Source organism: Elephas maximus, chromosome 19 (assembly GCF_024166365.1).
Source record: "Elephas maximus indicus isolate mEleMax1 chromosome 19, mEleMax1 primary haplotype, whole genome shotgun sequence".
Classification (NCBI taxonomy): Eukaryota; Metazoa; Chordata; class Mammalia; order Proboscidea; family Elephantidae; genus Elephas; species Elephas maximus.
The window spans coordinates 43,028,311-43,041,121 of NC_064837.1; the positions used below are offsets into that span (position 1 = coordinate 43,028,311).

General features: G+C 52.2%; 1 protein-coding gene across 8 annotated transcripts in view; it reads right to left on the reverse strand.

Annotated features, from left to right (window-relative positions):
* The window catches only part of ABCC3 (ATP binding cassette subfamily C member 3), a 49,101-nt gene that overhangs the window by 17,979 nt on the left and 18,311 nt on the right, over positions 1 to 12,811 (reverse strand). For 4 of the 8 annotated variants that reach the window (XM_049859696.1, XM_049859695.1, XM_049859694.1 and 1 more), the window contains 14 exons: positions 10,504 to 10,681; positions 10,259 to 10,420; positions 9,636 to 9,728; positions 8,000 to 8,203; positions 7,727 to 7,873; positions 7,244 to 7,331; positions 6,765 to 6,831; positions 6,413 to 6,539; positions 6,151 to 6,327; positions 4,228 to 4,395; positions 3,732 to 3,921; positions 1,273 to 1,387; positions 921 to 1,068; positions 618 to 825 (listed from right to left, as the gene is read on the reverse strand). In XM_049859696.1, coding sequence (XP_049715653.1) covers positions 618 to 825; positions 921 to 1,068; positions 1,273 to 1,387; positions 3,732 to 3,921; positions 4,228 to 4,395; positions 6,151 to 6,327; positions 6,413 to 6,539; positions 6,765 to 6,831; positions 7,244 to 7,331; positions 7,727 to 7,873; positions 8,000 to 8,203; positions 9,636 to 9,728; positions 10,259 to 10,420; positions 10,504 to 10,681 — 2,072 coding nt within the window. The other 4 variants (XM_049859698.1, XM_049859700.1, XM_049859701.1 and 1 more) reach the window with 4 other exon arrangements.

The window sequence follows — 12,811 nt, forward strand, 5'->3', positions numbered from 1 at the left end:
TAACCAAGAGATCTGCAGTTCAAATCCACTACGCGCGCTTTGAAAACTATGGAGCAGCTATTTCTAGTCCGTCCTATAGGGTCGCTATAAGATCGAAATCAGCTCGACGGCAACGGATTTGGTTTTTGGTTTTTTTAAGCCCAGAGATATAAGGACTGGTGGAGGCTCTTCCTGGCTCTCCCCTAAGCCAGCGCTTCCAACCCTTATTTCCAACCCAGAGACACTGAATCAGAATCTACATTTTAACAAGAGTCCCAGCTGATTCTTATGTATAATACATTTTGAGAACCACTGCTGTGCTAGCAGAGACCTGGTTGCCCAGTGGTTAAATGTTTGGCTGCTAACCAAAAGATCAGTAGTTTAAATTCACCAGCCACTCCTTGGAAACCCTATGGGGCAGTTCTGCTCTTTCCTGTAGGGTCCCTATGAGTTGGAATTGACTCCACGGCAATGGTTTTGGGTTTTTGTTTTTTTTTTTTACTTTACTAGTGGTTCTCAGAATTAGTCCCTAACCAGCAGCATTAGCACCACCTGAGAAATTGTTTGAAATGCAAATCATCAGCAAGCATTAGAACCAGAACAAACTGAATTGGTTTAAAACCCTGCCCCAGGCTCACCTTGCAGCATTCCCAAACTGGCATAGACTCCCAGCCTCAGGGTGGTGTTGTTCTGCTGGCCGTCAACCACAGCCTCGTTGGTCCAGGCACTGAGCCATATGTTGGCCCCGATGGAGGCTGCACTTTGACCCATGTTCAGTAGACAAATGAACAGCATGGTACAGAGCCCCATTGCCTTGGTGTAATCCCAGAACACGCTCATCTTTATCTAAAGCCAGTGGGTGGGAGCAGAGGACTGCTATCAGCTCCAGGACTCCTGGGGGGCATCCACCCTCTCCAGCCCTCCTCAGCCATTCCACTCACAGTGCCCATCTCTGCCTTCTCCTCCTGGATCAGTGTCCCATTCGCCTTTGTCTCTGTAGGTGGGGTCACCTTCTCTGCTGGGCCCAGGCGTCTCCGGGACACAGACCACCCTGGGCCTTCCCCTTCTGAGGACATGGTGCTCATCTGTCTGAGGAGGTAGCCAGTCAGGCCCGGAGGAGAGGCCTCTGACATACCCACAGCACAGAGTCCCAGGAAGAGGCTTCAGGCTGCAGCCAGAGGCCCAGGGGAGTGTCAGGGAGAATGCTCACCTGCACCCCACCTGGAATGGGCCTGGGGAGCCCTGATGCAGCCTCCTGCATGGGTGGGGGGCTGGGAGCTATCAGGAGCTCACCTCATAAACTGCTTCTGGACCTCATATGTGATGGGCTCATTATCTGTCAGGTCAGTGTGGTTGCTGAGTGTGTCTTCGATCAGCAGTACCTCTTCATCCCCTGCATCCTCCAAGGCTTCAGAGGGGTGGGGAGAAGGAGACAGAGGTTGGCTAGCTCACCCTGTAAGCCCCTGGAATCCCCCATCCCCACTCCAGTGAAGATGCCTGAATGGACAAGCATGAGGGAAAAAGAGAAGATTGAAAGGGCAGAAAGGAAGATAGGTTAGACAATAAGAAAAACTTCCCATCAAGGACAATGGAGAAAGGGACTCAAATATAAGGGCTAGGAGCTTGGGTCTGGAGTCAGACTGGCTGAGCTTAAATCCCACTTCCTTGCTGCCTAACCTTAGACATGTTGCTTAGCATCTCTGAGCAGGAGTTTCCTCAAATGCAAGATGGGGACAATAATCAACCTCATAGCGTCATTGTGAGGATTAAAGGAAAGAATGTGTGTCAAGTGCCTAGCACCGGGTACCTTGTTGCTGTTGTCAGGTGCTGTCAAGTTGGTTCAACTCACAGCAACCTTACGTACAACAGAATGAAACACAGCCTGGTCTTGCGCCATCCTCACAATCATTGCTGTCTTTGAGCCCATTGTTGTAGTCATTATGTCAATCTATCTCATTGAAGGTCTCCCTCTTTTTTGCTGACTCTCTACCAAGCATGATGTCTGTCATGGATTGAATTATGTCCCCCCCAAAACTGTGTGTATCAATTTGGTTAGACTGTGATTCCCAGTACTATGTGGTTGTCCTCCATTTTGTGATTGTAATTTTAATTTTATGTTGAGAGGATTAGAGTGGGATTGTAACACCACCCTTGCTCAGGTCACCTCCTTGACCCAAGGTAAAGGAAGTTTCCCTGGGGTGGGTCCTGCACCACCTTATATCTTTCAAGGAAAGGGAATCAATCGGAGAGTTGGGGACCTCATACCACCAAGAAAGCAGCACCTGGAGCAGAGCATGTCCTTTGGACACCGGCTTCCTGTGCCTGAGAGGCTTCTCGACCATGGGAAGATTGAGGACAAGGACCTTCCTCTAGAGCCAACAGAAAGAGAAAGCCTTCCCCTGGAGCTGACGCCCTGAATTTGGACTTTTAGCCTACTTAAATTTATGAGGAAATAAATTTATCTTTGTTAAAGCCATCCACTTGTAGTACTTCTGTTATGGCAGCACTAGATGACTAAGACAATGTCTTTCTCCAGTGATTGGTCCCTCCTGATGACATGTCCAAAGTAAGTGAAATGAAGTTTCACTACCCTTGCTTCTAAGGAGCATTCTGGACGTACTACTATGTATACCAAAAAAACCAAACTCATTGCCATCAAGTCGGTTCTGACTCAGCGACCCTATAGGACAGAGTAGAACTGCCCCATAGGGTTTTCAAGGCTGTGATCTTTACAGAAGCAGACTGCCACATCTTTCTCCTGTGGAGGGGCTGGTGGGTTCAAACCACTGACCTTTCAGTTAGCAGCTGAGTGCTTAACCACTGCACCATCAGGACTCCCTACTACATATACCAAAAAAACAAACCCGTTGCCATTGAGTCAATTCTAACTCATAACAACCCTATAGGACAGGGTAGAACCACCCCACAGGGTTTCCAAGGAGCAGCTAGTGGATTCGACCGTTTGGTTAGCAGCCTGAGCTCTTAACCACTGCACCGCCAGGGCTCCCTACTACATCTAAAAAAAAAACAAAAAACTACATCTAGCACTTAGTAATTGCTTTGTTAAGGAGCTCTAGTAGCTCAGTGGTTAAGCACTCAACTGCTAACTGAAAAGTTGACAGCTGGAACTCACCCAGAGGCCCTGCAGGAGAAAAACCTATCGGACAGTTCTAGTCTGTCACATGGGGTCACTATGAGTCAAAAATTAACTCCACACACAGAACAGCAACAACGAATGAATGCTTTGTTAGCTGTATATATGGCAGTAGGAGAGAAGACCTAGGGAAAGATCTGTGAATCAGCCCAGAGTTTGGGATTGGGGAGCTGAGGAAGTCCTGTGGGCCCGGAAACTTCACTATGCTCCTGAGAGCAGAGACTTTTTTATGCTTGTTCACTGTCATGTCTCCATGCCAGAGCAGATCCTGGAACATAGTAATTGTTCAATCAATATTTGTAGACAAATAAATGACTTTGCCAAGAACTTGAACATTTACCAAGAAATTTATCTGTGAAACGGCTCTGCCATATAAGCTGGGCATATGGGAAAACTAAGGTTCCAAGACCTGAGCTGTTGATCCAAGGCCCACCAGTAAGGGAAGAGGTGGGACTTGACTTCTGGTGGTATCTAGCTGTCACACAGGTAGTCCCAGAGCCTCCCTGTATAACAGTGAGACCATCCAGAGACACTCAGACCAGAGACAGGGGAGAGGCCAGGAGGGCACAGGAATATGTGGGCCAGGGATGTTGGATACCGGTCTTGCTAGCCTCCGGGTGCCTCTCATCCTCGCCAGGTGCGTAGTTGCGGATGAATTCGGCAAAGGGGCCGTTGTGTTGCAGCAGGGCTGGGTAGGAGCCAGCTTCAGACACCTGCCCATCAGCTAGTACTATGATGAAGTCCATCTGGGGTAGGAAGCTGATTCCATGTGTCACCAGCACCCGTGTCTGAGGAGCAGGCAACAGTCTCTCGTCCCCTGCGCCCTCAGCATACCCCCCCCCGGCACAGGTGGGGGCCATGGAGTTAGTGTGGGGTGCCCGTGTGTCAGGGAGCACGGGCAGGCACACCGGGGCCTCATCCCACTCTTGCTGCAGCCTGCTCAGTGCCCCTGGGGTAGGGTGCCCTCCAAGGGTGCCCTCTGCTGCCCACCCCCTCTCCTGTTTCTCAGGCCTCCCACACCTCCAGATCTCCCTACCAGTTTCTCCTAGGACCCTCAATCTCAACTCACCCCCTTAGCCTCCCACAGGCCTCACCTTGCGGGCCAGCACACCCTCTGGCCCGATGACTTGGTCAAAAATATGCTTGGCCACGTGGGAGTCCACAGCTGACAGGGGGTCATCCAGCAAAAAAATGTCAGCGTCACTGTAAACAGCTCGGGCCAGGCTGATCCGCTGCCGCTGGCCCCCGGACAGGTTAATGCCCTGGAGGGAGAAAGGGAGTGGGTACTGGGTGGGAGGGAGCCCAGACAGGCACAGGGGGGACAAGGGGCTGTTCACTGACATCAAGCAAGGCAGCCCTCGGAATCACATTTCATATGCCTGATCCTGTCCCCTTAAAGCAGCCTTGGAGGGAGGGGGAGTGGCTGTCAGAGTCCTCCCAGGCAGGCGAGGGCAGCCTCCCTCCCTGCTCTGCTCCCCTCTCCTGCCTGCCTGGGAGCCTGCCCCAGGGGCACTGCGTTCCCTGCCTGCCACCTTCATACTCTGGGAGGCTGGAAAGCCCCAGAAGGCCCTCAATAGGCCTGTTAATCTCTCATCACCTATATAATTCCCAAACAGCCTTCACAACAATTATCCCATTTGGTGCTCGCATCAGTCCTTCCAAGGAGGTACCGTTAGCCCACTTTCTAGATGAAGAAATTAGAGCCCAAAATGTTAACAGCTTTGTCCAAGGTGCTGGGCCATTAAGGGAAGAAGAGAGAAAGGGAACTCAGGTTTGATGGCTCCCGGCATCAGCCCCAGAAGTCATCCACCTTCAGATTATTCAGCTGCCAAAGGCGAGGTAAGCTCCCGCCTTAAATTCATGGCTGGGGGTGGGGGTGGTGGTGGTGGGGGTAAGGAATGAGATATGTAGAGGCAGGGGTGGGCCCAGAGAGCAGACTCCAGAAGTAAAGGCTACTCTTCCTCCACCAGCTTCCCTTATTCCCTCTAGAACAGGTCCCTGCTCTGTAGGGTGCCCTAAGAAACTGAGCCTTGGGCAAAGCAGATGAGGGGTGGGGGCTAGAGCTACTGGGGAAAGGCTGAGGGACCCACCTGCAGCTGTGGTGGCTGAGGCATGTGAGTGCCCCCGAATTCCTGCATTCAACCTACAGTCTTTGGGGAGTGCCTTCTATGTTGTTGTTATTGTGTGCTGTTAATTCCAACTCATAGCGACCCCATATGACAGAGTAGAACTGCCCCATGGAGTTTTCTTGGTTCTAATCTTTATGGAAGTAAATTGCCAGTTCTTTCTCCTGTGGAACCACTGGGGGGTTTGAACCGCCAGCCTTTCGGTTAGTAGCTGAGCACTTAACCATTGCGCCACTAGAGGTCCTTGCCTACTGTGTGCTGGGCACTAAATTAGGTGTGTGTTTGTGAGCTACACGAGAACAGAGGTTTTAGTCTGGTGTGTTCACTGCTGTAGAATATTTCTGGGCACACGAAAAAAGAAAAAAACCCCGCTGCTGTTGAGTCGATTGCGACTCCTGGTGACCCCGTGTGTTACAGAGTAGAGCTGCTCCACAGGGTTTTTTGGCTGTAATCTTTACAGAAGCAGATCACCGGGCCTTTCTTCCATGGAGCCACTTGGTGGGTTCCAACATTTTGTGCCACCCAGGGACCTTATGCCTGGCACACGGTAGGTGCTTCCTAAAAAGCTGATGAGTGGATGAACAGATGAACAACACAATCCTCTTCCTTAGCTGTTGAGATTCAGCTAAAAAATGATACTTCTCCTTAGGCAGACCCCCCTGTCGGCATCCTCCCTGCACTCTGCCCAGAGCACTCTACAACCCCTACTTATTCATAAGCCAGGGTCCCCCAGTAATAGATCTATTTCCCCAGTGCCAGGCATGATGTTCGTGAATGTGTGCATGAATGAATGAATGGATGGATGGATGAATAAATGCACACATAGACTGGGCTGGGTTGAAGAGGGCAGTGGTATGCATGACTCCCCAGGGATGGGAGAGGACATTGTACCTTCTCTCCAATCTCCGTCTGGTCCCCACCAGGCAACACCTCCAGGTCGGCTACCAGGGCACAGGCCTCCAAAGTCTGTTGGTAGCGTTTGGGGTCCAGGGCTTGCCCAAATAGCACGTTTTCTTGAAGAGTGGCATTCTGGATCCACGCCTGCTGGGGCACGTAGGCCACAGAGCCCTGGCCACAGAAGAAGGTTACCTTGGGGTTCACCCAAGGCCTGACCAAGCCTCATGCCCTTCCCTGGAGCCCCTGCCCTTCTCACCTTCACATACACCTTGCCTTCCAGCTTCTCCATCTCCCCCAGCAGGGCAGACACCAGGGAGGACTTCCCACAGCCCACAGGCCCCACCACAGCCACCAGTGCCCCTTTTGTCACCTGGATGTCTAGGCTGAGGGCAAGGAGAGCAGGAACCCTGTCAGAGGCAGGATCTGGAGGGCAGGTTTTCTGTTCCCAACCCTCCACCTGGACACTCAAGCCTCCCTGCATCCAGTCACCACCCTGGCAAGCCAAGGCTTTTCCTGCAACCAGGCCAAAGACTTGGGGTGGGTGCTTCTATTGATCTGACACTGGGCCCACTTTAAGCAGCTGAGAAGGGATTGGGAGAAGCTGGTACCTGTGCAGGATGGGGGGCAGGTCCTGGGCCCAGGTAAAGGTGCCATTGTCTATGGTGATGGCATAGCCTGGGAGACCAAGGTGTACAGGGTCAGGGAGCCCTGGGGATGGGGAAGCAGGGCAGGGAGGCTTGGGGAGGTGGGGGGCAGGAAGCCTGGGCAATGGGGAAGGGACCCCTAGGGGGATAAAAGGAAGGATAGGTGTAGGAAGCCTTGGGGCAAAGGGCAAGAGGGAAAGGGTGGGGAAGCTTGGGGGCAGGGGTGGAGGGGCAGGAAGCCCTGGGGGCAGGGGAAGGGAGCCCCAGGATCCCAGGAGAGAGAAGAGCAGAGAGTCTGGGAGAGGAGAAGGGGGCATAGAGTTAAAGCACATGTGAAAAGAGAAAGGAGAGGAGTCCCAAGAGAAAAATTAGGCCACTTGGAACAGAGGACTTTCTGGAGCACAGCCTGGGGTAAGGACAGCCCAGGTAGAGCCTCTCCATACCTGGGGGGATGGTCTTTCTTTCAACACACTCATTGTCAAGTTCATCTTGGCTCAGGAAATGCTGGATCCGTTTCAGAGACACACTGGTCTGAAGGGGGGTGTGAGTCAGCCCTGGAGGGAGCCGTTTTCCTACCTTCTCCACTCCTTTACTCCTGCCTGGTCTGCAACATCCTGAGCTAGGCAAGGGGCCCTGGGGGTCCCTCCCATGGTGGAATCTTCTATGGCACTCACAAAGATAAGGGCAGATTGGTAAGAGGAGGCTGTTTCCAGAAGTCAGGTTTTCAGAGACCCTACCTGACCTCCTCTAACCCCAAATGACCCCTGGCCCTAATGACCTCATTCACCCTTGAATAGTTCTCCACAATCCCAAATGGGCCTCCCCTGATTTCAGAAACTCACCCTGATCCTGGCCCTAAGTGACCCTGCCCTGACCCCAACAATCTGCCCTAAGTCCAGCAGATCCGCAGCCCCACCCAGTGTCACCTGGGCTGTATTGCTGATGAGCTGGGACAGCATGTTGAGGGGCACCTTTAAGATATTGAACAGGGTCAAGGACACAAAGGCTTTCTCGGCGTCGAGCACGTTCTTCCGGTCCACAGACACGTACACCCCAAGGGTGATCAGGGTTACCTGGGCAGTGGTGGGGGGTGGGGTGTCAGAGCAGCATCCCCTGGTCTCCAGCCATACTGAGGGGCCTGGAGGTCTGGGCTGGCCAAGCAGGAGGCAGGAGCCCAGCCCTGGGGTGGAGAGCCTCACCAGGAAGGGGGTGCAGATCCAGATGAAGCTGGATATGGCATGCAGGTAGGTAGCCTTGCGCAGCAGCCGGAGCTCGCCCTGTCGGATGCTTTCCACCTGCTCAGAGAAGCTGGGCTCCCAGGCATACAGCTTCAGCACCTTGATGCCACTCAAGATCTCGCTCATCAGCTTGATGCGAGAGTCCTTGAGTTTCATTTGCTCCACCTGCGTGGTGGAAAGAGTGGCAGTGGCATGCCCTGCTCCCCTTCCCAGACCTCCTACCCATGGGGGCTCACACATTCTGACCCTTTCAGACTGCTCACCTTCCGTCTCCTCCCTGCCGGTGCCTGCACTGTGACCTCTGCCTGACAAAAGCCAGCTCCAACCTCAATGCCACCATCACTGACCCTCCCGGGAAGTGTCCTCGGCCCCTGAGTTTCTACAGCATATTGTACTTTCCTTTTATTCTTTGCATACATGCTTCCTCCTTTGGCAGTGAATGTCCTGAGGATAGGGATCGGTTCTAATTTATCTTCGTTCCACAGGCCCTAACCCAGGATCTGATACCAGTTGCCAGTTGAGTCAACTCCAACTCATGTGTGTCAGAGTAGAACTGCACTCCACAGGGTTTTCGGTGGCTGATTTTTCAGAAGTAGATCACCGGGCCTTTCTTTCGAGGTACCTCTGAGTGGATTTGAACCTCCAACCTTTCAGTTAGCAACGGAGCCTGTTAACCGTTTGCACCACCCAGGGACTCCCAGGGCCTAGTGCATCAAGTTAATTCATTCATTCAACCCCTATTTATTGAGTGCCTGCTATGTGCCAGGCCCTGTGCTAGACATGATGAATATAATAATGAACAATTCAGAGACGGTCTCAGCCATTAGGAAGCTGGCAGTCTGACAGGGGAGGCAGACATTAAGTAAATTACCCGAATACATGCTTAATTATAAATTATTACGGGTGCTTTGGAGGGAAATAACAGGGTATTGTGAGAGAATAATGGAGTGGGGGCAGGGGAATGAACTTAGACTGGATAGTCAGGGTGGGGCTCTTGAGGAAATGACATTTATGCTGAGAGGTGAGGGAAGGGAAGTAGTGAGGTAGGCAAGGGGGTGGGGAGGTGAAGAGCATTCCTGGCAGACGGAACAGTGGGTGGGGTGGCCCAGAGGCACAAAGAGCTTGGTGCTTTGGAGAAAAGAAATGGCCAGACTGGCTGAAACTTGGCCATACCCCATGAAGTAAGGGCTTCAAAAGCAAGTAGAGGGCTGGTGAGAGGTCTCAGAGAGCTTGTCATTTATTCCATGTGCAGTGGGGAGCTACTGAAGACTTCAATAAGTGTTTGCAAATGACAGAATGACTATTAACACTCGGCATAGTGTGGTGGGAAAAGCTCTCATTAGACCAGAGGACGCAGCTTCAAGTCCCTGCTCTGCCTGACTCTGCACTGCCATACACTTTCTGGGCCTTGGTTCCTCAGCTGCAAAGGAGAATGTTCCTAGGACCGTTTCAGGTTTGTTGCAAGGACGGAGTGAGCTAAGGCTGTGGAACTGGCTGATATCCATCCATACTCAATAAACAGGGTAATTGAGAGGACCCCAGGTAAATGAATGGCCTCCCCTAGCACATGGCCAGCTGCAATTCTGATGGCACCCACCTGGAAGGCCCGCAACTTCATGGCCACAGCTCCATTGAGTGGAATCAGCAAGACCAGCAGAGCCACTCCAGCCAGGACAGAGGGACCCAGGTTCTGAGGAGGCACGTGTTGATAGTTAAGACAGACAGACAACCAGAGTCAGTAGACAGAACCCACCAGACAGATAGGCGTATTGCCTGAAACATGGGGATGGGCAGGAAGCAAAAAGACAGCAGTCAGCCAAACAAACAGACAGAGAAAAGCGGACATGCACAGAAAGCTAGAACGACCAAATCATTTGCAGAAGCAGCTGGCCCATCAGATAATGACAACAGACGGTGGTGACAGATAAGGACACACAAGCATAAAGATGTCCAGACACACAGGAAGGCAACTACAGACAGACAGACAATGACAGCCAGAGTCACACCCATCCTGCCTCCAAGTCCTGCTCTCCTTCCCTGGGCCGTGTGGGAAGGATAACTGCAAAGGCTGGAGAGACTCAGTTGCAGACACCGGCGTCCTCGTTGTCAATGCTAGGGAAGCTCTCGTGCCCATTATACAGCCCTCTGCTGACCCTTCTCTGCTGTTCATCCCTTCTGCAGCAAGGTCAGAGGAAGAAGGCAGAGGTCTTTGAAAGTCACCTGCCAGAGGAAGTAGATTGCCAGGCTGATCTGTAGGGGTGCTGCCCACAACAGGTTGAGGTAAGGGGCAAGGTCCATGAAGCGCTGGGCGTCCACTGACATGAGGTTGACAATTTCTCCCACAGTGGACTCACGCTTGACTGAATTGGTAATGACCAGAGCCTGCAAGGGAACAGCAGAGTGATGGACAAGGCACATGAGCCTCTTCAAACTTTACAGGGGCTCCTGCCCGTGTTCCAGCTGACCTTCTTGTAGATGACACCTATGATCGCTGTTCGTAACCTCAACCCCATCACAAAGATGTAGTAGTAATACTGGTTCAGGATCACGGTCTGCATCACGGAGCACACAAACATCAGCCCTGCCACCATGAAGCCCCACCAGGTGGGGGCCGAGGGGTTTGAAATAAACTTGATCAGGATGCTGCAAGGGAGGAGAGAGGCATGAGGGCGGGGAGTGCTCCCCCAGGTGCTCCCTGCATAGCCGCCCTACCCTTCTACTCTCAACCTCTACTCCGCCCTCTGCCTCAGCAATCTCTCAGGTGGAGCTGCTGCTCCTCTACGCCCAGCATCGCCCAGGCCAGGGGGGCTGCCCAGTGCTGCCTCAAGACCATGACCCCTCCAACCTGGTTCCCTTCAGCCTCGACTTCCTTCTCTATCCATGTGTGCCCCTCCACCCACTGCTCTCAATACTCTTTCACCACCAGCCTTGCCTGCCTTTCTCACCTTCTTGAAACACATGCAGGAAGAAATGCCATGTGCCCATTTATTTGACTTTCCTGTACCTTCTCCTGGACTGCTGAGGGCCCTAAAGGCTGTTGCAGGACCACAGGACTCTTGTCCCTCCCTCCATCTTCTCCAATATCAGCATCTCCCCAGTGCTGCTGAGTGACCTTCTCCAGGGCCCTAATCCACCTCCTCTCCCATGGAGGCCTGTCCCCACTCACCCCTCTCAGCAGCTGATCTGTCTTCCCACTTAACCACCTGTTGAGAATTCCTTCAGCCACGAACTTCCCTCCAAACTCACTCCTTTCTTCTTACTCAGAAGAGAGGGTGTCCCTCTGTCTTTCCCAGCCTGATCCCACCCCTGAACCCTGGATCCCATCCGCCTCCCTCACTGCCCCTCTTTCTCCTGATCTTCAATATCTTCATTACCATTGCCTACTCTGTGCCACCACCTATTGACATAATCAAGCCTCTTCCAGGTTGGGATAAATCCCCCCTCAACTCCATGAAGCCCTCCAGCCATAGACATAGCCAGCCTGCCCCTTCTGTTGTGGGTTGAATTGTGTCCCCCAGACAGGTATGTTCAACTCCTAATCCCTGGTACCTGTGAGTGTGACCTTATTTGGAAAAGGGTCTTTGTAGATAGATGCAATCAAGTTAAGATCAGGTCATACTGGATTAGGGTGAGCCAATCCTATCATGACTGACTGGTATCCTTATAAAAGAAAGGAGAGGGAGATTTATACACAGAGATGCAGATACACACACACACAGAGAGAGAGAGGAAAACACCACGTGAAGATGGAAGCAGAGATTGGAGTGAGGCACCTACAAGCCAAAGAATGTCAAGGATTGCCAGCAACTACTAGAAGCTAGGAGAGAAGCATGAACAGATTCTCCCTCAGAGGCCCTAGAGGGAACCAGCCCTGCCAACACCTTGATTTTGAACTTCTGGCTTCCAGAACTGTGAGAAAATAAATTTTCATTTTAAGCCTCCCAGTTTGTGGTAATTTGCTGCAGAGGCTCTAGGAAATGAATTCACCTTCCTTTATAACAAACATGTTTCTAGATCATCATGGGCCCAGCCTCCACTACAGACCTCTGCTCTCAGACTGTGCCCCTCTGTGGAGGCCTCTGTTCTTGACAAGTCACTAACAAACTCAGGGGACTCTATGACTGGCTGATTTTTTTCACTGGGAAGCCTTCTCTGCCTCTGGTCCACATCGCCACACACTCGTGACATTCTTCCAGGAGTCAGTCCCCCTGCTGACCCTTTCCTGTCAGAATCCCCTAGGGCTCAGTGTGGGGCCCACTTCCTTGGCATGTGCTCTCTGTGAGAGCTTAGCCAGGTGTGGAACTCTGACTTCCAGGAGGATGGCTCCGAAAATGCCATCTCCAGCTCTCTGGGAATTTTTCCTTGCACCTCTAGCTCAACATGGCCAAGACTGACCTCACCACCTTACCCCCTCACCCCTCAGCAAGCCTCCTTAAGGCCTGAGGTAATCATCTCATCAAGAGACTCTTCTTCCTTCAGTTACCCAGTGACCTTCCCCCTCCCTGCCACACACCCATCTCTTGAATGGCTCCTTGATCCTTATTTCATTCCTGGCCTGGGCTCTTACCTGACCGGGTTGGCTCACTTCCATCTGGCCTTTCTGCCCTGCATCCCCCATGCTGCTGACAGGGAGATCCTTTTGGAATGCAAACAAGGCATCCCTCCCAGGCATAAAATCTTTCAAAGATATCCTTAGCTCTTCCTCTCTTGTTTTCTGTGCCTACCCCTTCCTCTGGGCACCAGTTTCTCCAGCATTGAGAGATGCTTGGAGTT